This window comes from Rhea americana, unplaced genomic scaffold (genome assembly GCF_003343005.1).
Source record: "Rhea americana isolate MKP2758 unplaced genomic scaffold, rheAme1 scaffold_130, whole genome shotgun sequence".
NCBI lineage: Eukaryota > Metazoa > Chordata > Aves > Rheiformes > Rheidae > Rhea > Rhea americana.
Window position 1 is genome coordinate 594,721 of NW_028185373.1, and position 21,488 is coordinate 616,208.

The following is a 21,488-nucleotide window of genomic DNA, read 5'->3' on the forward strand; positions in this document are numbered from 1 at the left end:
TAGATAGTAGAACAACAGCAGTAGGAAATTAAGAAAACCTCAAAGTATAATAAAACAAAAGCATCAATGCAAGATATTCTTTCTAAAGTCATGCAGTCAGCATTACAATATGACACACACAAAGCATATATATCAAAACAAACAAAATGACAAAAGAAACAGAAGTTTTGATGATCCTAGTTTCTGATGGATCCCCTACCTTCAACACTCAGACTGTGCAAGTGAGGGCCCACTCTCTGATCTTTTGCAATACACTGCCTTGGGTGCTGTTCTACCCTTGTGCATGGTTTCCTTCAGAGCTGCCATGCCTTTTTCACATAGCAAGCCTTCCTGCTAACATACTTCCTCCACGAAGATGCTTCTCAAAAGTCAACCTCCTGCATAAACCCCATAAACAAGTGAGGTCACCTATCATAACAGAAAGATAGGATGGTCCTATTTCTTCTTTTCACTCTCCAAAACATACGTTCTACAATAAAGTCGAATTTGGTAAGAATGAGCGCCATTACAATTTCAATGATCTGCTGGCAATGAAAAAAAGTGCTAGAAAGTTTATTTTGTAAAAGTTTTGTTAGCATGTGTATGAAGTCTCAGACTGTCAGACCTGAAATAAAAAAAATAAAAATAATAATAAAAAAACCCTCTTCACACTGCCTTGTAAAAACTCATGCATCTTTACAGAAGCTTGACTTTCTGCATCTTTAAGACTATCCCTAAAGGAGCCAGTTTGCACCATTTGTAATATTTGGCTTCTCTTATACAGTGAGTGTGTGCGTGTGCGTGTGTGTGTGTGTATACATATATATTTTAATAACAATGACTTACAAAACAAACTATATGACTATCTTTATACACATTTAAAGGAGAAAGCTATGTTCATGATCATTTTTTCTTACAACAATATCTATTAAATTCAAATGAATGTTTATGATAGAGCTTAAAAAATGGCCTGGGAAATGTCCCTCCCAATTCAAATCCAAATCCAACCAGTGCAAAAGACAATCATCACCTCAAGTCTTTTTTGTTGGCTTATGAAAGAGAACACATCTATTCTACACATTTTTGATTGACAAGAGTCCTCTTCACCTGGTACCACACCAACTMACAAGCCCCAGAAGATTAAAGACTGAAGCAGTCACAAGAATTTTTTTTTTTTTCCCTCGTTCTTCAGCCTGGCTTTATGTCTTGCAGGTGACTGGCAGGACTGTTGGATATTGCCTACAGTAAAGCTGTAACGCGTAGCCTTCAAAAAGTACAATGCTCTATCACTCCTGTATGCTCTTATAAACCCTAAAATAAGCAGCTAGGTAGGACAAAAGGCTACATCATCATTTGAGTAGTTTTCTCACACTTAACGTTTGGAAAAACAAAATGTTCTAAATGACAAATGTCTCAACTGCTAAGCCAGAGATCATCATGAAACTTTAAAAATTCTCTCATGGACAAATTAGTGCAAATAAATAGGACTGAAAATTTTAATAAATTTTACTCTTTGAGATRTAAAACTACACAACTTTTTTTTTAATCACTCAATAGATCACACCTGAAGGACCAACACAATAAATATACAAATTAATTGTATACTTATTTGTAAGTTTTTTTTTTTTTAATTAAGAGTTTTACTGAATGGCTAATGTGACATACTCTAATATCCATCGTTATTTTTAAAAATCCTGTTGTAAATGGCATACATTACAAAAAGCAGTTTTGTTAATACTAGCACATTGCTTACCTGAAGGTAATGCTGTTGATTTAGGTAGCTCGGTTGGTGTAGTTTTACTGGTACCAGGGCTCAGAAGTTTTACATAATTAGCAGGAAACCATCCTATCTGCCGTTTTTTCCCTCGTGCCTAGTAAGAAAACAGTTCTTTTAAGAGGATTAAGTACATCAATAGATCCTTAGGTGAGGCAATTCAGTCAACATTTTAATTACTTGCTGGCACACTGACTAGAGTATGAAAAAAGTTATTTTATGAGGAAATGATCAGCTATTTTTGTGGTGGTAGTTTAGTATTACTATACTTCCCACAACATGAAGTAGCTTGTATGAAATCTAAACCATTCTGTACTACTAATCTGAGCCATTTTTCACGTAACAGTTTTTCTACATTGTGTTCTTTATAATTAATACTACAAATCTGTTCCTTCTGAAAGATTTCTCCATGTTTTATTTTGGTTTATACCATAATTATAGAATATTAGGCTACCTGTTGTGGTAATGAGTAGTAGCACTGAAATGCTATTTCATTATGCAAAGAACTGTATTTAAATCAACACCTGAACTGTGATCGTTTAAGAAAGATTAAGAATCTCCTCCTATTTTTTTAAAAAAGGAAYGGTACCTAAAGTTTGTGACAGGCATCTGTTTTAGTCTCTCCTGCCCAAACAACAGACACAGCATTACAAACATATGTTGCACTAAGCGCTAAAAAAACCCCAAACAAATAACAAGAACAAAATCAACAAAACAATGTCAGGAAAAAACAGATAAAGTTTAGATTCAAATAAGAAATTCTAAAGCCATATTCCAATGAAACAAAAATTAAGCTTTGGAAACTGTAAATACGTACGGATAGAGACTACGCAAGTTATCCTACTTTAAAAAATACTAACATTTTTGAAGGTATATTAGGTATTCTCACGTCTATCTAATCAGCAAGCATCCATAYGAGAACGTGGTGCACACACACGAGTATGCACGTGGTCCAAGTGCACCAGCTCAGGGAGAAGCAGCTTGTCATACACCTGACCTACAGCAGGGCTCTAAGTTTCTAATGCAGGGGCAACCAGTCACTATGGGAGACGGGCTACTGGGGCAGCTGGACTGCRGCCCCAATCCAGCGTGACAAAGCCCACACTACCAAAGCAGGACAGGAGTTTCACAGAAACTGCATCCTGTTGCTTTGACAATTACATTTTTTCATTCCAAATAAAATTAGAAGAAAAAAAATCTGAATGTAAGAAGGATTATTCTAAAACTTTTAAGTAAATCTCAGCTTCCATATTGATGAAATTATGCTAAGATTTATTTTACCTATTTATTCTTTTTTGCAGTTGGAATATAGTTAAAATTTTGAGCATGTAGAATATAGCCCTTATAAACAAGAAGAATATTAATTTTAGAGAAAGAAGCCATCTAACGGAAGTATCCTTCAACTACTTCCTTCCCTCTTTTTTTCCTCTACTAAAAGAAAAAAAAAAACATTTGAGCTAATGTGTCTAGATTATTCATTTTTAAGATATTCTGGAAGACCACACTAAAGTCAGCAATGTAATACCTAACACGTTTGCCTCATTTTATATTAACTTTGTTATGTTCTCTGAGAAAAGTATGAACAAAACTTACYTTAGGTCAAAACTGACCTGTACAGATACTTTTAAAATATTTGCTACTTTGAAATTAAGTGTATAAAGAATTTATGAATACCCTTCTCCAGAACCAGTTGTCATTTTACAACTGCTCTTTTTTAAAAAAAATAAATAAATTCCTCTATCCATTTCACCAYATTTCTGTATAAACCTTTGTATTCACATAACAAAGGAGTCAGGAATTTGCATTAACTGCAATAGGTACAATAGGAGAGTAAAGAGAATAGGAAGGGGTCTGTTAATGAAAACAATACTTGTCAAACTACCCTTGATATAGTATGGTACCAAAGCTACAGATGAATATTTTCACAATAAAAAGTTACACTTTTTCTTCCTTTAAAATCACTTTGCTCATTGGCAGCTAACTGGTAACTTTGAAAACTCTTGCCCACTGAAGTTTATTTAATGTCTTAAAATAAATTTTAATGTGAGACTTTCAGGTTACAAAACAATAACATAGAGGTTATTGAGATCRAAGACCAAAGTAATCCTAGAAGATAGTTTCTTCACAGAGGAAATGGAAAAAATGTCATCAGGAAAAAAGGGCAGGTACTGACGTCAAAAAAATATTTAAGTTTGAATTAGTTCAAACATCCACTTTATAGAAATAGCTTAAACTCTTTCATATAGTGCCCATATTTAAAAAAGTACAAACTTTCTTTCCATGGTATGAAGCACGGCCGAGAAAACACAAGCTTTGCCACTGAAAATCATTGAGAATGAAAGTTTCAGAATTGTCAAGTTCTACACTAAAAAAAAGGGGGGAGGATTAAAATATTTTATTAAACTCCTATTACAACTTACCTGCTTGCAACAGACACCATTCTTTTTACTTTGCTACAGTAAAAATTGAGCCCTTGCTGAGATAGGCCCATCAGAATTGTAATTCATATTGTTACATTCTTTAACTTGAAAAAGTGGTGGCCATCTCAAAAACCAGTGGTGTATAATACCTTTAAAATTTTCCAGTAAAAGGGGCAGCCAACTTTTGGTTGAAGCAATGCAGAAATCTTTTTAAGAAGGTCTTCAAGGATCACATGTTCCAGTATCTCTCCCCCTTTCACAGACATACATGCATCATACSATCACAAGCAGGTCCTGCCACTTAACCCAGCAGTCCCACACGCCTCTGTTGCATGACTGCCTTTGCCTCAGCGCCTGATATGACGACCGCTTTTTTGTTCATGTGGCAAATACTTCCAGACACAAGACTGGGAGGATGGATAAGTAGCCAAAATAGYAAGTAAGTAAAATCCACTGCCTTCTTATGTCTGAAGGGCCTGTAGAAAATGTACAAAGGAGTGGATTGTAGGCTGGGTCTGATTTGTGAGGTGGGTATCCTGGACTTAAAATAAATCCAAATGGCTTGCTCTTGCTGTCCTCCAAAGTTACCTCAATTTCAAAGAATTGGATTGTATGTAGATTTTTGTAAGGGAGTTTTATTTCTAATAGCTTAGTTACAGAACCACCTTTTTCAAAATTATTTAGCACTGATGGATTCATCACTTCGAGTGGTAAAAAAAAAAAACAAGATTTTTTACATATAATTTTATTTAAAAAGAAATAGTAACTAACTTGGAGCTCTCCTTCCCACCAGCCACCTGGATTCTTCTTTCTGATAAGAATCAGCTGACCAGGAGCAAGGGTAAGCTGTTCTGGACCCGTTGCTGTGTAAGAGGCAATAACTTGGGCAATTTCTGTTAAAGAAAACAAATGTTAATCTGGAAAGAACCTGAATACTTTCTGTACAATATTTACTCTGTCATTATCAGTTGCATAGTAAATCCATTTTGCATTTCTTTCCACAAAATTGTTTTGTATTTATGTAGTTTCACAAAAACAAATGGCGATTATATAACAAATTAGGAGTCCATCCTTAAAAAGTTCACAGCAATATACAAATAAACAGCACAGGAGTGCAGCAGCTCTGAAGGTACATATAMGTGAATATTTGAAATACAGAAGAATAATGCCCATCATTAGAGCTACACGGCTATTAAACAAAATCATAGCACTGTTTTCTAATAAATATTTTTTATACCATCAGTTTGGACTAAGCTCATTAGAAAGAGGAGATACCTACTGATGACAGAGTAAGGGAGAAGTTGCAGTAACAAAAGTGCAAACTAACAAATGCASGCAGAAAACTTCTCACCGGATTAGATAAGAAACAAATGTTTTAGAAATGCCACAGGTATGATTCATTTTAAAATCTTAATTATATGAACATTTATTAAAAAATGCTGCCTTTTTTGATCCCTATCAGCATGAATCTGACTCTGTCTGTGGGCGCCCAATTACCTGTCTGACACATTAGCCAAAGCAGACAATGCAGTTTACACCATATTTTACAGCAGTTGTGGAAAGACAGGTAATAATCACCACCAAGTCTGGCAGGAYTAATACATTTTTGAACAAATTTGAATCAACAGAAGCTTATAAGCAGAGGCAGGCTTTTTTGATGTCCTGTTGAGAGCTTCTAAGCCAGGTTTAGCTTGTCAYTAAACCATGTTTAGAGGGATGGATTTTATGTTTAATATCACTATTATTGGGAACCTTTGGAAATCATATGACAGTAGATCTGAAAACTGTGTAGGTTTTGATAAGCTAAAGTTTTAATTAAGGATGCTACACTTGAGTAGTCCTTTATTAATCTAAAGGATTAGGAGGAATCTATGGTGATTTTTTTTAGCCTTCATTCAGCTGTAAAGTGTCTCAGGCTTCCAAAGAAGCACAAAAGAAGTGTTGTTACTGATGAAAGCTCCACTTTAGGATCACAATACACGGTCATTCATCACTCAAGTATTCTCCTTAACAGAATGATTGGGGGGAAGGAATGGGAATTTGTGGGTTTTTGGTTTTAAGAAAAACCTTTCCCGGAATAGTAAATTCTGGTCTTGTGGCTACGACAAAGGAGATTTTTACTTGGTCATGCCTCAGATAAAATTGAGAACTTTAAAGCAGCTGATCTGGGCATTGAGTCTGGCTGGTTATGGTTGCGGTCTAGAATAAACCCATAGCAGAACAACTAGTCCAGATCACAGCAACATTTCTCAACTGTTTCAGTGCAAGTCAGCCAGCTTAATTTAAAACCTCAGCAACTGTCTGATCACAGCTCAAAACACTGCCTGAGATTTTATCTTTTATTTGAAAATTTTGATTAAAAACATCTGTGTATCARTTGATTTTCATTTATGTTTGCATGTAATTTTAGTCTTGGCTATCCTAAAMAACTCTTCACCAAACTGGCACTGGAAGACAAAGCAGAAAAAGGTCAGGCCTGCAGCCAGTTTGTTCCTTCATAAGGCAGCAGAAAGCAATGCAACCATGAACGTGAGGTGGGCTAAYAGGCAACACTACAGAGACAGCAGAAGGGACTAAAGCTGAAGAGAGCAAACACACAGAAACRGTCTCCAGCTTTCTTCTGGGCAATTATACTAGGAAAAGTAACACAGTGCTGTGYACCATCCTACTTATCCCTCTACATCAACAAGCATCAAACTTCAGTCTCAAGCATCAAACTGCAGCCAAGAGAAACAGCAAAGGCACTTGGTAACAACATATCACCCACAGGCTGGGAAAGGAGGGGGGAGTCTGCTGGTAATGCAYAGGAAGGGAGTAATCATTGAAAAAGCAGTTGTAGGCAAAGGAAACCAAAAAGGCGACTCATTTGAAACAGAGGGAGGTTTCCTTCCAAGAAATACAGAACCAAATGTGTTGAAGACAGCAAGGAAAATGACCTGATAGTTTACTTAAATTTTAATAGGAAAGGGTGACTACAGAAAATTAGAAGTGGTCAGCAGAGAAGTATGTAAATGAACAGCATGAGGAGGGTGAAGAGGCAGACAGAGGAGCAATCTGAGTTTGCTGCAAATGATCACACATGCAGAATTAACTACAGAGTAATCTCCTTCGTGAGGGGGGAGAAGAGGCACCCAACCATAAGCACAAAGGGCAAGAAAGGAGAGAATCAAATGAGTGATGGAAAGGCTAGTGGCTGASAGTTAGCAAGATGCTTTAAACTGGGTTCTGGGACTTACACAGTTCGTGTAAAGTCTGAAGACTGAAGAAAATTYTAACTTGGTAAAATACATTTCATGATGATAGCAGATCAGAAAGGTTTACACAGAGAAAAGCCAGCAGCAGCAGCACAGTCTGCCCTGTATAATGGCAAGGACAGCAMGCTATTTGTCAAGAAACATAGCCATATTTCTAGGAAGTCTGCAAGCTCCCTGTAGTTGTAGGCATTTCCTCCCTCTATGCCATTCAGGAGGCAAGAACACAAGCAAAGAAACTAGATGTAGCACTTACTGAAATGAATTTTATATTCGGCCAAAACCTCTCTCATTATCATGACAATTATAATATTAGTTATATCATTTTTATATCATAARTTGAGAGACCAAAAATCTTGTACTTTTCCTCTCTCTCAGAAAAAGAAATTTCTCATTTTTCCCTGTAAGATGGTGTTCTGCAAGGCCCCAAATACTAGACATCTCCTTTCACYGACCAGCATGAAGAATTTCTATTGGGGACTATGCACTCATTAAATTACAATCTGAATTATCAGTTTAACATTGAGCTCTCATGTGCCACTGAGAAACAGGAAGTTACAGAAAACTCTCAGCAAAAAGGTTAAAAAAGACTGAAATAGCTTTCCTTCCAGTAAGGATTTTTAAATTTTGATTTATTTAGATGTGTAATTACTAAGAAGAAATCCAACCCATTTATCCAGAACAAAGGAATGTGGCCTCTACCAAAACAGGTCATATTTAGAAGGAAGAAACAAGGCCTTCTCACAGCTAGAAGTTCATGTTGCTTTTTAAATTTCAAAAGATAGCTGTTTCTTTTTCCTTGCCCTTCAACACACGCTGTTAAGAACACCCACTCTTCCTGCTGCTCCTGGAACAAACTGGAAAATTTCACCTCGTTTATTAGAATTTTACTTCTATTGGCTGAGTATTTGCAGCTTCTTCTTCTTCTTTTTTTTTTTTAGTCAAGATACCCATGAATCTCCTTGCTGAAAAGCATTCAGGGCTGTTCTCAACTGTTCTCAAACTCCAAAAGTAGCCTCCATTTTTGCGCAAGCAGATTTTTATTCTCCAGCTATCTGCTACTTACATATTATAGTGACTCACAGATTGCACACTATTTTAATATAGACAACAAGTTTTCTTYGGTGCAAATTATTAGAGGACAACATATTTGATAATATCTACAAAAAAGACTAAGAGTAAACATAATACATTTTAATGGAAAAGACTTTATTCCCATTGAAATTTCTCACTGAAAAATAATACTTTAAACAGATATAAGGTGCTGTCACAATGTATGACTCACCAGGTTTCTTCCCTAAGCTTCCCGTTTTTCCAGCTGCTCCAGGAGCCTTGAAATAGAAATTAAGATACAAATTTAGCACTCATATGTTTGTTTCACCCGCACATGAAAACAGTTTTGTTCTGCTTCACTGCACACACTAAACAAGGATCTGAGTAAATAACGCTCTCAGGAAAATGATATCCTTGCAGGATTCCTAATTTTTGAGATGACAATTAATATATAGGAAAAAGTAACAAGCCATGTATGGAAGCGGACAACCTTAATTATATAAAGGTGCAGATGTCTGTCTTATAGAATCATAGAATGGTAAGGCTGGAACGGACCTCTGGAGAGCCCTCAGCGTAGCCCATACGGGGACTGAACCCACAACCTTGGCATTAACAGCACCACGCTCTAACCAACTGAGCTAAATTCTTCCTGCCTTTCATGGATGCAAATACCAATATAATCCCAAATTATATGGCATTTGATTTGTAAATCTGTGTATCTATCAGAATATGCATTCCAAGTTGAGTCAGAACAAGAGTATCAGTTTTCAACTCTACAAATAGTTTGGACTGCAAGTATGTCCAAAAATTAACTAATTATTTCATTATTGTCTTTATGTGGTTCTAAAATTTTTTATATGGCAACTTAGCACATCTTTACATCTTTAAGATGAGTTATCTGAACTTCGTAGGTGGCACTTGTCACTAGGACCAAAAGTCCTACAACCATGTTTGTGCCCAGCTGAGTAAACAGGGCACTGAATGTCAAGGTGCTGCCTTTCTCGACAAAGGTAGCTATTCTTCTGAACCTAGATGAGGTGAGATGAGGGATCAATGGTATCGTCCAGGGTAAGAAAAGCCTTTGTGAGCAGCCACGAGAAATCCAGCGAGCAGTGGATTTATTGCAGTTCAGTTATGTAGAGGAAAACAGCGATACTAAAATATGAAGTTAATGTGAAAAGCTTTCATAATTCACTCAACAGAACTCAAAGAAGCATTGCTGGGAGAAAAAAAAAAAAAAAAAAAAAAAAAAAAACTTCCCATGAGGTCACTAATTACTTGGAAAGAGCTTTTTTTGTTGTTTCATTTACATGGGTTTTTTTTTTTAATGTACACTACGGGTACTGATGTACAAGCAATCAGAGTATTCAAAACATTGTGTGGTCTAAACTACACCTTGCACACCCCTTCATTATCCCCTCTGTCATCTTGCCAACTTTTTTGGTCAACAGACAGTCTGCGACGTATCTCCCCCTTAATTGATTACCTCAGTTTGTTCCCATTACACGGCCAGCCTTATCTTCTGCAATAAGAGTCTGATATGGATAACGGCAAAACAACCAATCTCAACTACGCTTTGTTCAGCAACATTAAATAGCCATAAAAATCCTCCTGTCTTCAAACAAGGCTCTCAACACTTCCACTCCCTAAATTTCTCCTTTAGGATCCTCCTCACTACTTTGGAGACTGCATCAAACATGCTGAGGGCTTTCAGAACCCTTATTCCCTTATAATAAAGAACATTTTCACCTTCAAAATTCTCTGGATTAAATTTAAAAAATTGGGGATTCTGATAAAGAAACTAATATAAGCAGTAACTAAATAACTAAGAAAAAAGTTCCACTGTAAAAGTATTTATTGGTTTGGGATATCTGTATAGCAATAGATTATTAGGAAAATTCCTCTAATTTAGGATTAAGTATCTGCTTTTTTGACATATTTTGTACATTTTTCAGTAACGCTATTAAAGAAGCTTGACCTTTCAGGCTGTATTAGTCAACTCAATCACATCTAATACAGGCAACACAGCAGAGTTGGTATTGCCTGCTACATAACTGATAACTGGTAACCAGTAACTGGAAGAGAAGAGTGGGGAGGGGGAAGACATTTATTTATTTATTTATTTATTCTTATGATTTGGCACAAAAAGTACCTTATGTGCATCTAGTATACACTGTTTCTCCTTGATTTTTTGCAAATTAAGTTTTGTAAAGGATTGTGGGAAGTTTAGTTTAATTACACTTTAATTTTAATCTAAATGGCACTTGGATACCACAGTCTTAGTGCTTTTCTTGTCACTGTAAAAGACTGATTATAGTTATTTTCTGCAAGGCAACCAAATCTTCCTTTCTTCCCTAGGTTCCCTTCTTTCTCCTCTCCCTCCATCTTTCTCTACAGCCACTGTGACCTATAATAATAAAATGGTGAAACAGGAAAGCATCATGTAGAGATCAGATAAGACTGAGGTTAGGTCTGGGGAAGAGGAGATGGTCCAGACAGAGATGGTCCAGACAAAGTGACTAGGAGTCCCTCAACAGTTCCATGTAGAGAGACTGGAACTCTGGAACTAAAGGTGGCAACTGGAACTGTCATGCTAGTATCATTAACTTATTCTGTTTTGCAAAATGTTTCTGGTAGAAACTTCTCCCCACATAAAGGAGACTTGTTTGGGCCAAAGAACACACACTTTCAAAACATCACTTAGCTAATAACCATGTTATTGTATCTGGAGTATCTGGACAGAGAAAGCAGATCTTAGCTGTGTTGTTTTATCTTTACATTTTACTGGTAAACATATGGAGAATATTTTAAGAGAGAAGTTTCAAAATCACCTTGACCAGGCTGAGTCTTAATTCTGCTTGAGGAATCCCTGAATCCTTGGTAAAAATGAAAGCAAGGAAATATATAGAAAAGTTCTGAAGTACCTCAATAAATAACAAAGTTAATAAATAATGCACTTAAAAAGGACCCAAACTTCTGACCCACTCAGCAGAAGGAAAAATATTTTATATTCTTTTTGTTGGCAAAAACATAGTGGAGAGGACATAGCACATTCTAGTTCCCTTTTGTATACCTGAGACGCTATATTCAGAGATATTTTGCAACAAATGATAGAGTCTTTTGAAACAGTAGAGAGGACTTGCCTAATTTAATAAGACATAGCTGTAGAATTGCCAGTTGTGTTGTATAGTAAGTCCTGTAGAACCCAGGAGATTACATAAATATTCTGAAAATAAAGACAGTCTTAGAGAGGWAAAGTCTCATAATTTGAGGTGTCTATTTTTTTTTTCTAAAGTCCTCTATGAGCTTCACATCCTAATGCAAAGGCAATTATCACCAGTTTCAGAGAAAGGCAAGAGAGAAAAAAAAAACTCATTACAGATTTGTATCCATCTGTATCAATTTAATGAAAATACTGAGAACAGAACATGAACCAGTATTATTGCTTACTTGAACATAAGGACTTCACTTTTGTTGCGAAAACTTCAAGGGATAGGATATTGTGCAATTTAGCAGGTCAAGGCAAATGGATGGATTGGGACCAAATAGAAAGGAGTAGATTCAAAAATTTTTATTCTAGTGTATAAATCTTTCATGTTTTTAGGCTTAAAACCATTCCTATGAGCTCTGTCTTTGCTATTTAAAGATCAATATTGCCATACTCTATCTTCAGGTCTTGTTAAGTCAACAGTGCAGAAAACATCACATTGATTTACTTTTTTAGTAAGATTTTCCACAATCAGCCAGCTGTCCAAGCACGGCAGCACATTATAAAGTTGACAGACAGCCACTATTGTGAAATCCTCTGTAAAAACTGGCTCTAGAAACAAGCTGAATAGCAAAACACTGTACGTGTAATGGCAATTATCCATCTGGAATCAGAAATATCTCCTGTGGGGCATATGAATCATTCTGTGAAAATAAGCATCCTGGATATCAAGATCTCCATGAGCTCTCTGTGTTCTTTTCTCCCATTCTCACCAAGATTTTATCTGAAGATACGATTTTACCAGCAAAAAGAGTAGTCAGAGTTGGGATCAGAGAAACATCAAATTGACCTCTTTCATAAAAACAGGTTTCTGTAAAAAAGGTCTACTTGAGTACTTTACAGAGATGCTTTGCCAACAAGCGCGCCCTTTCCCTCTTCAGATAGAASAAGCGTCTGTAAGCCCAGTCCTTAAAGACGTACAAAAAACAACTCTCCATACCTGAAAAAATTCCCCAGGCTTTGAGACTAAACTCTACTTAGAATATCTCTAGGTAAAATAGAAACAGTTCCTTCACAAAAGTTCAAAGCCAACTTAATTGCAGCTATATTTTTGTTAGTTAGTGGTAAGAAAATACTATCTACTATTACTAGCTATTACTACTATACTATTTACTACTATAGCTATTACTATTTACATATGAAATATAGGTCTCACAGTACTTTAGAAGGCTGATAGTTCAACCTCCCACTTGCGAACTATACTATGAATTTACAGGTAATACGAAGAAACTTAGGGCAATTTCATGACAACTGTATCTTCCATAGGTTAGGGAATTATCTGTACACTTATATCTATTCTTCCAAGCCTTTTCTTTTCCTGTGTTTTTTTTTTTTTTTCTTCCCTTGATGTACAGCAAAAATCACTGGTAGGGCTCTAGTGTAATCCAGACCCTGAACTTCAGAAGCAGTTCTTTTTTTAACCAGGTAAATTCCCTAAGCTAGCTCACTCCACAGGCTCAGAAAGGCTGTGCTGCTGCAGCTGAAAGGACTGAAGGAGCTCAGAGCAGGCTGAAGATGCTAGTCTTGCGGGCAGACAGTTCACAGTTTCTTGTTTCAAGGCATGTCTGGCCTCTCATCAAGCACTGTCCTCAGGATAAACCCATACCCTGCATAGCGAAGGGACACCACAAGTTGCTAGCGTGGAAGAATTTGAACATAGGCTAACTTAYTCTACTTGCCAAAAGGATATGCTAGCCTGCTGTGATGGGCTCTGCAGTGCTACAACCAGGATGCTTCCACTAAGTGCACTAGTGAGGCACTCCTGGTCTAGTCTGAGACCTGATCCAGCTTCATTTACAGCTCCCATTACTAGATTTGATGCAGCTGAAAGGGCAGGAATGAGCACAGACTGAATACCAAACAGAAGGCATGACGTTTCACTTCTAAATCAAAGTGAACTGCTTAACACAAATGCCAGCCAGGAGTGCAGTTCAAAACCAGCTCAAGCTAATCTAAGCCGATGCTGTGGTGATCTTGCCTTCTCCTCCTCTCTCTCTTCCTCCCTCCCTGATAGCAGCACTGACATTTTGCTAAGCCTTGGTGAGCCGATTCAGGGTAGTGCTTAGAAGTACATATATTTTTTGCTAAAATAGTTTTCTGCCCTGCTTAGTGTCCTGAACTGGCTTATTAATGGGCCAAATGAAAGACACCGGAGGCAAACAGGAGACTGCCAGGTGGGTATCTGTGCTAGCTTAGAATGGTTTGTATGATCAAGAAATTGCAGTCTTAATTGTGCACAGAGAAGTGTATCACATCACATAAACAACTAACCAAAATCTGGGACTGAACTTATCCCTCATGAAATTAATTAGTTTTCAAACTATCAGTGCCACAGGTATAATGAAATAGTTACATGATGTGAAATATAGATAAGAAAGTTTTCTAAAGTCTTGCTGAAAACAGTATCATAGTAYGATTTTCCCAAAGAACTGCAATGTCAAATATCATTAACTACAAAAATTTTTTTGAATCTTATTTGAGAGGCTGTTACTAAAATTTCTCTTTTATCTAGAAATTTGTTACATTAAAGCCTTTCTACAGCTATACATTTCACTGTTGATTTCATTCTTCATTTTTTTTTTTTAACTAATAGAGATAACTAAGGAGGGACTTTTCTCAAGCCCTATATTGTAGATGTAGTCTATCATAAAGTTGTGCCCCATAATGTAAAGTCAAGACTTACTAAAAAAAAAAGAAAACTCCTCTTGATTTCTAAAAATCCAATTAAGAATTTATAGAAGTCTAAATTTATTCTTTTTAAACATACAATTCTTACACACACAAACAAGAATTCTTTCTCACCAAGAGATTAGTAATGTGTTCAGTTATGACTCTAAGCTAATTCCTAATGGGAGGTAAGAATTATCCTCTCAAATAGATGGGGTACACAAGCAAGAAGAAAAGTCTTTTCTAAGAATGCCTAAAAAGAGAGAAAACAATTTTAATATGGATGTGTTCTATCAGATAATTCCAGGATAACATTGTAGGGCAGATGAGATAGAACTTCTATAATTTAAKCAATTCTGTAATCAAATATAGTAGCTAGCTAAGATGTTTTTGCCAAATTTGTTCCCCTGGATTGCAAGGAAACTGCAATAGAAAAAAGTTGATATTAGACTTAAATATTTTCCTTTATATTTTTTTCTAAARAGAATGGCAGTAAGATATGWCTCAGCCATTAAAAATTTACCAAGAAATCAAAGTAGCCATACCTATTCTGATATATCTCTACAAAACTGTCAATTATTAAGTTATTCAAGAGTCACTTTAATGCATGCTCCACAAAGTTATTTAAGAATTTATTTTATAAACTGCAACTATTGTCATTTTCCCTACCCAACCTCACATACAGCAAAATTGTAAAAGACGTTTTGCTCCCCTTATGATTCTTATGATTCAATGACTTGCAACTATCACTCTGACACYAAATAAAGTACATCTCCCCCAGCTCAATTTTACAATGCTTCAGTGTCTCTACCTCAGAATCTTTAAGTCTCACATAATTAGATGGGAAAACGCCTGATTTATCACCCAGTGTTCCCGTCCACCAGTCGCCGTCTTTCTTTGTCACAAGAATCATATCACCTTGCTGAAAGGTCAGGTCTCCTTGTTCAGAGCTCTCGTAAGTGTACATAGCAACATACTCTGGAAGAGGGAAATAAATACAGARCATCGGAAAACACTTGATAAACTGTTCAGTTATCATTTGCCAAACCTACCTAATATAATGTAGTGAATCCACAGGCTAGATAGAAGACAACTATATTAATTACTTTCTATAAATAGAAAGCTCAATATTTAACACACAGAATGACGTGCATCTTCTTCAGGACTGAATACAATATATCAAAAGGCTGTTTCTGAGGGAATCTTTTCTGGTGCAATAATTTGCTTGTATGATTAAAATGAACATAACTTTATACCACTTTATACCACTACTTGAAGAACGTATTTCCCAATGGCTTCCATTCTGTGCTGATCACTAGCATTTTCAGTCTTGGAGACAGAAAATCTCAGTATCTGAACATCTGTAGATAGTCTTCATCTTACGTACTCTGTTTGCCTCTCATGTACAATGAATTCTTTCATTACTTGAAGCTTTGCATGAAGGGTGCACATCTCATTGTATCTTATACAACAGATGGCTGGGAAATGTTAAGACAAAGGCAGAATGTGTTCTGTTCTGTTAAAACATGGTCGACTACTTAGTATTCAAGTGCAAAAAGCACTAACATAGACTGATRTTGAAAAATGCAATGCCTAATTTAATTATAAACTACATGAAAAATTTTTACTTCAAGGACTAAAAAWATGATTTCAAACAATTCTGTAACATCTTCTATATGGTTTGATATGTTCTTATTTAACTGAGCATTATCACACTTTATATAGGCATAAAATAGTTTTCTGAAGATTATATCCTCTGCTTCTGGTATTAGCTCTGGACACAGGAGTGGTTCACAATGTTTCAGCCAGACTTTCCTGCATATGTAACAAAAGCATTCAAGATTTCCACTGCAGCTGGCAATTGTTGTATTTGTGTGAACAYCAAATCTGACCCAAAAAGCTTAGTGCAGTTGCTAAAGTTCAGCAAGAATTCAAACCACAATTATCATCCTTAACAAAAGCTAAGACATGCTTTATCTGACAACTGCAGTTGAAGAATACAAAAACGTTTGCACACACACGGTGTCATAACYTATAYTATGTAGGCATCATTTTTCTTAAATTCCTTAACTATAATAGAAAATGTTAAATCTATAATGTTAAATCTATATTTTATTATTTCTTAGATATAGTTTCTTTGAACTGTTCTACAAAAGTCATGTTCCTTTTTTCATACAAACATATAACCTGAGATATCTCAGACTTTACAAAATAAGACTTAGCATTTCTTCATTTACTTTTTCTCAAATACATAGTTAGCAAAACCAGCTGTATTTTGCAATAATTATCTCCTTTTCCATGGTGAATGGATCTTTAACACTCTCTTAATTTCTGWAGTACCAATGCCAGTGGCAAATTAAATACATCAGCAACCAAATTGACTTTTCCACTTAAAATCATATTTAGAACTGTAGTTAAAAAAAAAAAGTAGTGTTCCATAGAGATTATATGAAAAAATTCATTTTTAAATTATATTTAGATTCACTGATTTACTCTGACTGTGATTGAAATTAACMTAGCTGACACTGCGTTGAAGTGGATTAAAAGTGCCCAGACAGTTAACATAGCCTTGCGCAGTGGTATTGATCTCTAGCTGAAGGGCAGTGGCAACCAGGAATGCAAGTTTTTAAAAATCTTTCAGAAGCCTGATAAATACCTGTCTGTGCCCCAAGCTCCATCTTTAAAAATGAGGGMTAGCTTTGAGCATGAGAGTTACAATACTCAATTCAGAAAATTACTATTAGTTATAGAGAGCTTTAAAGAAACACTGCAAAGGAGTTTAGAGGGGAATTTAGACCGTTAAAAATTCTTGCCATAATGAAGTACACATATACTTATGCTTATTTGACACTATGTAAAAGAATTTTTGACCAAGTATTTTACTAAAATATTTATACAYGGAACAATATAAACTACAAGAGATATTTAAATGGTATAAATTATTTGTTCTATACACCAAACATATTCAAATTATTACTACAATCATTTTAGACCCTTCTACAGACAAATTAGATTTGTGCTCCAAATTTAACTGGTCTGATCTTAAAATACTAAAATCTGATTCCAGATCAGATCCAGAACAAATTTGTTTGTTTCTAATATTAAACAAATCTATTTCATTGAATTAAACAGTAAAATACTATTAATGCCACTCAGTTTGAATACTTACCTTCACCTGACATAGCTTGTTTTGTTGCTGGTGATGCTACCCTTTTCAGACTAGCGGGACTATCTGAAGAACCAGAATCCATGCTTTAGAAGAGAATAAAAGTTATTTAAGAAATATCTCTTCAGAAAATGTGTATTATATTTTAAAACAAAARATGCATATCCATAAGCTATTCTCTAAATTTAAAAGAAGAGATGGTAAACATGCAAATTAAAGCTTTTAAGCACCACAGAATAGTAATGGCTAAAATTAGGTAACAGCATTAAATGCACAAGTTGCTACATTTCCTCTTCTCTCTTAGAAAAATATTTAAAATTCATTGTCATTTGTATTATTAATGTTAATGATGTTTTCGCATTACATAGAATCAAATTTCAATTGCTACATCTTCCAAAAATAATGATAATTGGTTAAGTTTTGAGTTATATCTTTTTATTCTGGGGAAAAATAAGCTAAGACTGTAATTCATAAAATCCAGAAAGATTAATTTTTCAGTTGCAAGTCACATGACATTAAGATATGTACAAGCTTCATTTATCAGCCTGCAATATCTCCACTCTCCACATCTTCTCCATACTTTTAGTAAACATGTTCCAGATCTACAAGTGTAGATTTAAGTGTAGCTACAGGCAACTATAATGCATTTGCATCTCTGATCATATTTTCCCTTTCATTTTAGTTCTATTCTCTTATTTACATTTGATCTATAACTTTCATTCTTCTAGCAACATTTTTTCTGCATTATCTACATTAAACAGACCACCTTAATCAGTTATTCTGTTCCTTAAGAGCAAAAACAGTTTGTATGTTTAAACTTACCTTACCAACCTAAATAAGAAATTGCTAATTAGCTTTATTTACGTTTACCTAAATAGCTGCAAGAGAACAAGTCAGACTTTATTTATCATTTATTAATCAGTAGAATTGTTTATCGAGCTCGAGATCTTTTGTCAGGGATGCATGGCCCAGGGAGAACTGATTGGCTTTCATATTCTCAAACTGAATTTTTAGGGTTGAAAATCAACCCCCCCAACACAAAATAAACAAAATAATTCTGCAGAGTAAATTTTAAACTTTAAAATTCAAGTATGCAACTCTTCTTATTTAAGCATCACAGTATAGAAGTAAAGTAAAAGCCAATAAAATACCTTGTTGACTTCCTAATGGGGCCTGAAATAAGTTTCACATACGATTTAGGAAACCATCCTTTTTGTCCTTGAACCTCTCCAAACCACCACATATCTTGCTGCTCCAAAACTGTGATGATATCATTTTTGTTGAAATTAAGGTGGTTGTCTTTCTTTGCTCTCCAAGGATACAAAGCCTGTGCTTGAAGCCCCTCCACTTTCTCACCCTAAAGCAATTTTTTTTTAAAAAAGAGGGAGAAGTCAGTCATGTACCACCTTTCATAAAGGAGGCTGCTTAAGGAATTTTGTTCTTACACTATGCACTATATAGACACAAAATACAGAGACTTCTTTCTCAAATATATAAAGCCAATTATATCAATTAAAAATAAAAAGTTAAATGAGCAGTGTTTACAGACTTTTTAATGAATTTTTATTCATTAACAGGTAAGTAATGCAATGCCAGATTATCTTTTTTAAAAAGAAAACAAGTTAAATATAGTTTTACAATTGGTTTGACATATATATATAACCAAACTTGATGAAGGCATTTTGGCAGGGCTTAAAGGAGATTTATGGAAAATTACACTTYTACCACAAGTTATTCATTCTACATTCCATTTTTTTTGTTTTGTTCCAAAACACTAAGGTATTTAGCACTTTTTAAAACAACACATTAGCTTACAAGAACTATATATTGTTCAACTGAGGAAAAGAGAATGCCTTAACAGATGGGCTGAATCCATCTGACCTGAAGCTTTGCCAATGCTATGTCACTTAATCCCATAAGCGCCACTGCTCAATTCACTTTGGATTACAGGTTGTTGTCACAGGATTCAGTAAAGCCCCAAGAAAGTGACCCAGAACTGGTACCCTGCTGAAACACTGAGGAGACTATGCCACCCTAGTCTAAACAAGCCAGCACAGAATAGCAGAAGAACAGAAAATTCTTCATGTTAATATCCGTCACAGGTTTTCCAAATGGTCATAACCCCAGCTTTTCATCAATCCAAAGTGAAATAATTTACCTGTCCTAGGGGGGCTATTTTAAGGAATGGTCATCATTCACATTGCATTTAGCAGAAGTTAATTCCGGATCAGAACAGTTTAATAAACATAGCTGCTCACCTGACCCAAGACAGGAGAGGGAGATGATCCTGTAACGGTGGCAGGAGTAAACGCTGATCTCTGCCGCAGCTGCCCTGCGCTGGGGACAGTCAAAGATGGCTGGGCTGCCCAGGCATCCCAGTTATCAGTCTCTGGTTTCTCACTAGTATTTGTTGGCCATCTGAAAATAACAGAACAACAAGTATTCTTACTGTCTTGAAGTGAATAAAAATAATACTTGTATGGAAAGACTGTGCAGAAAAAAACTCTACATTCCAAGCTAATTTCCCCTAATTGAATATTCTATGAGTTATTAGTATCTTATCTCTTAGGTGAAAGTAGTGTAATCAAATATGGAGTTACAATAGTTTTATCTTAAAAAGGCAAATTCTAAATACAGCTGCTAGTCCTTGCTTATTAAGGCCATCTGTTCCTGTAATTTAATTTCATCCTTTAAYTGTGCCCCAATTCAATAAAACTAAAACTAATGCAGTCTATACTATGCTCAGTGAAAACAGGTAACTAAAAAAAAAAAAATCACTATGTTCCTGCTGCTTCTCATTTTCACTATTCAAATCTACACATTTTCTTTTGCTTGAAATTRTTTCCTACTGGCTTCTTTTAACCTTTTGAGATTCATGCTACCTTTTATTCTTTGTATGTTATTTCTTGTCCTTTACAATGCCTAATAAATCTCACAATCTTCATCTTTGCCTCAAAATACTCATTTAAATTTTTAAAAATCCCCCAMGTTCTAGGAGTGTAAACAAAGCACCTCTCTTAAATCTATGTTTCCTCTGCCTGCTTGACACCCCATCAGTTGTAATAATCAAYTGTCGCCCACTGGGAACGCAAGAGTGCCCAAACGCCACAACCAGCCCTGAGCCCTGTCATTCCAAGCCATTGTAATTAATATAAATGTTCTGAGATTCACTTCATATTGAAACTGAATAGCAATTTTTATCAAAAGCATGAAAGCATGTATTATGTACATTGGGCAAAAACAGCTTTGCCATAAGTCTGTTTATTCAAAACAACAAACCCATTAAGTACCAGTCCTCTCCAGGTAGCTCAAGATTTARTTTTATTCCTCCATCCCCATTGCCCAAGAAAAAGTACTGTTTGTAGTCAAACAGAACAAGTTTAAATGACTGGTAGAGCTWTTGCAACATATTTGATGAAAACTTTAAAACAGAACATATTATATGTACTCTACATTTGTACTGTAATATTGCAATAAGATCTTTAGGTTTTTATTTCTAAACACATATCACACGACCAAAGAGGCAATTACGTACCCAACCGCATCTCCTTAGGGTTGATCGATCCTGTATAGAGCATTAACCTGAGTTAAAAAGTTATCTGGGAAGTTTACTATGTGTCTGCTTGCATCACTCTTATTAATGTTGAGAAAGGAAATTAATAAAGCATCTTTAACTGCCACTATCATTTACATAAACCAAGTTGGAAACCCTCGATAAGAGTTGGTATCAACTAATCTAAGAGAAGGAAGGTGAACATCTAAGGATTTCCACCATAATGTCACTATTTTCAGTTAGGGATATCTGCCATTTGTGATGTTTCCYTCTAAATTGCTAAGGAGGATATAATGGAAGTATGGTTCAAATTCTACAAAACTGCAATTTTAAGTGTTTACTACAAAAAAAAATTTT

At 35.4% G+C, this 21,488-nt stretch overlaps 1 protein-coding gene across 4 annotated transcripts in view; it reads right to left on the reverse strand.

Moving 5' to 3' along the window:
* Positions 1 to 21,488, reverse strand: part of ITSN1 (intersectin 1) — a 136,858-nt gene that overhangs the window by 24,569 nt on the left and 90,801 nt on the right. For all 4 annotated transcript variants that reach the window (XM_085297742.1, XM_085297743.1, XM_085297740.1 and 1 more), the window contains 7 exons: positions 19,837 to 19,996; positions 18,730 to 18,935; positions 17,582 to 17,664; positions 15,224 to 15,390; positions 8,710 to 8,755; positions 4,945 to 5,066; positions 1,733 to 1,850 (listed from right to left, as the gene is read on the reverse strand). In XM_085297742.1, the coding sequence (XP_085153868.1) occupies positions 1,733 to 1,850; positions 4,945 to 5,066; positions 8,710 to 8,755; positions 15,224 to 15,390; positions 17,582 to 17,664; positions 18,730 to 18,935; positions 19,837 to 19,996 (902 nt within the window). The remainder of the gene's footprint in view (positions 1 to 1,732; positions 1,851 to 4,944; positions 5,067 to 8,709; positions 8,756 to 15,223; positions 15,391 to 17,581; positions 17,665 to 18,729; positions 18,936 to 19,836; positions 19,997 to 21,488) is intronic.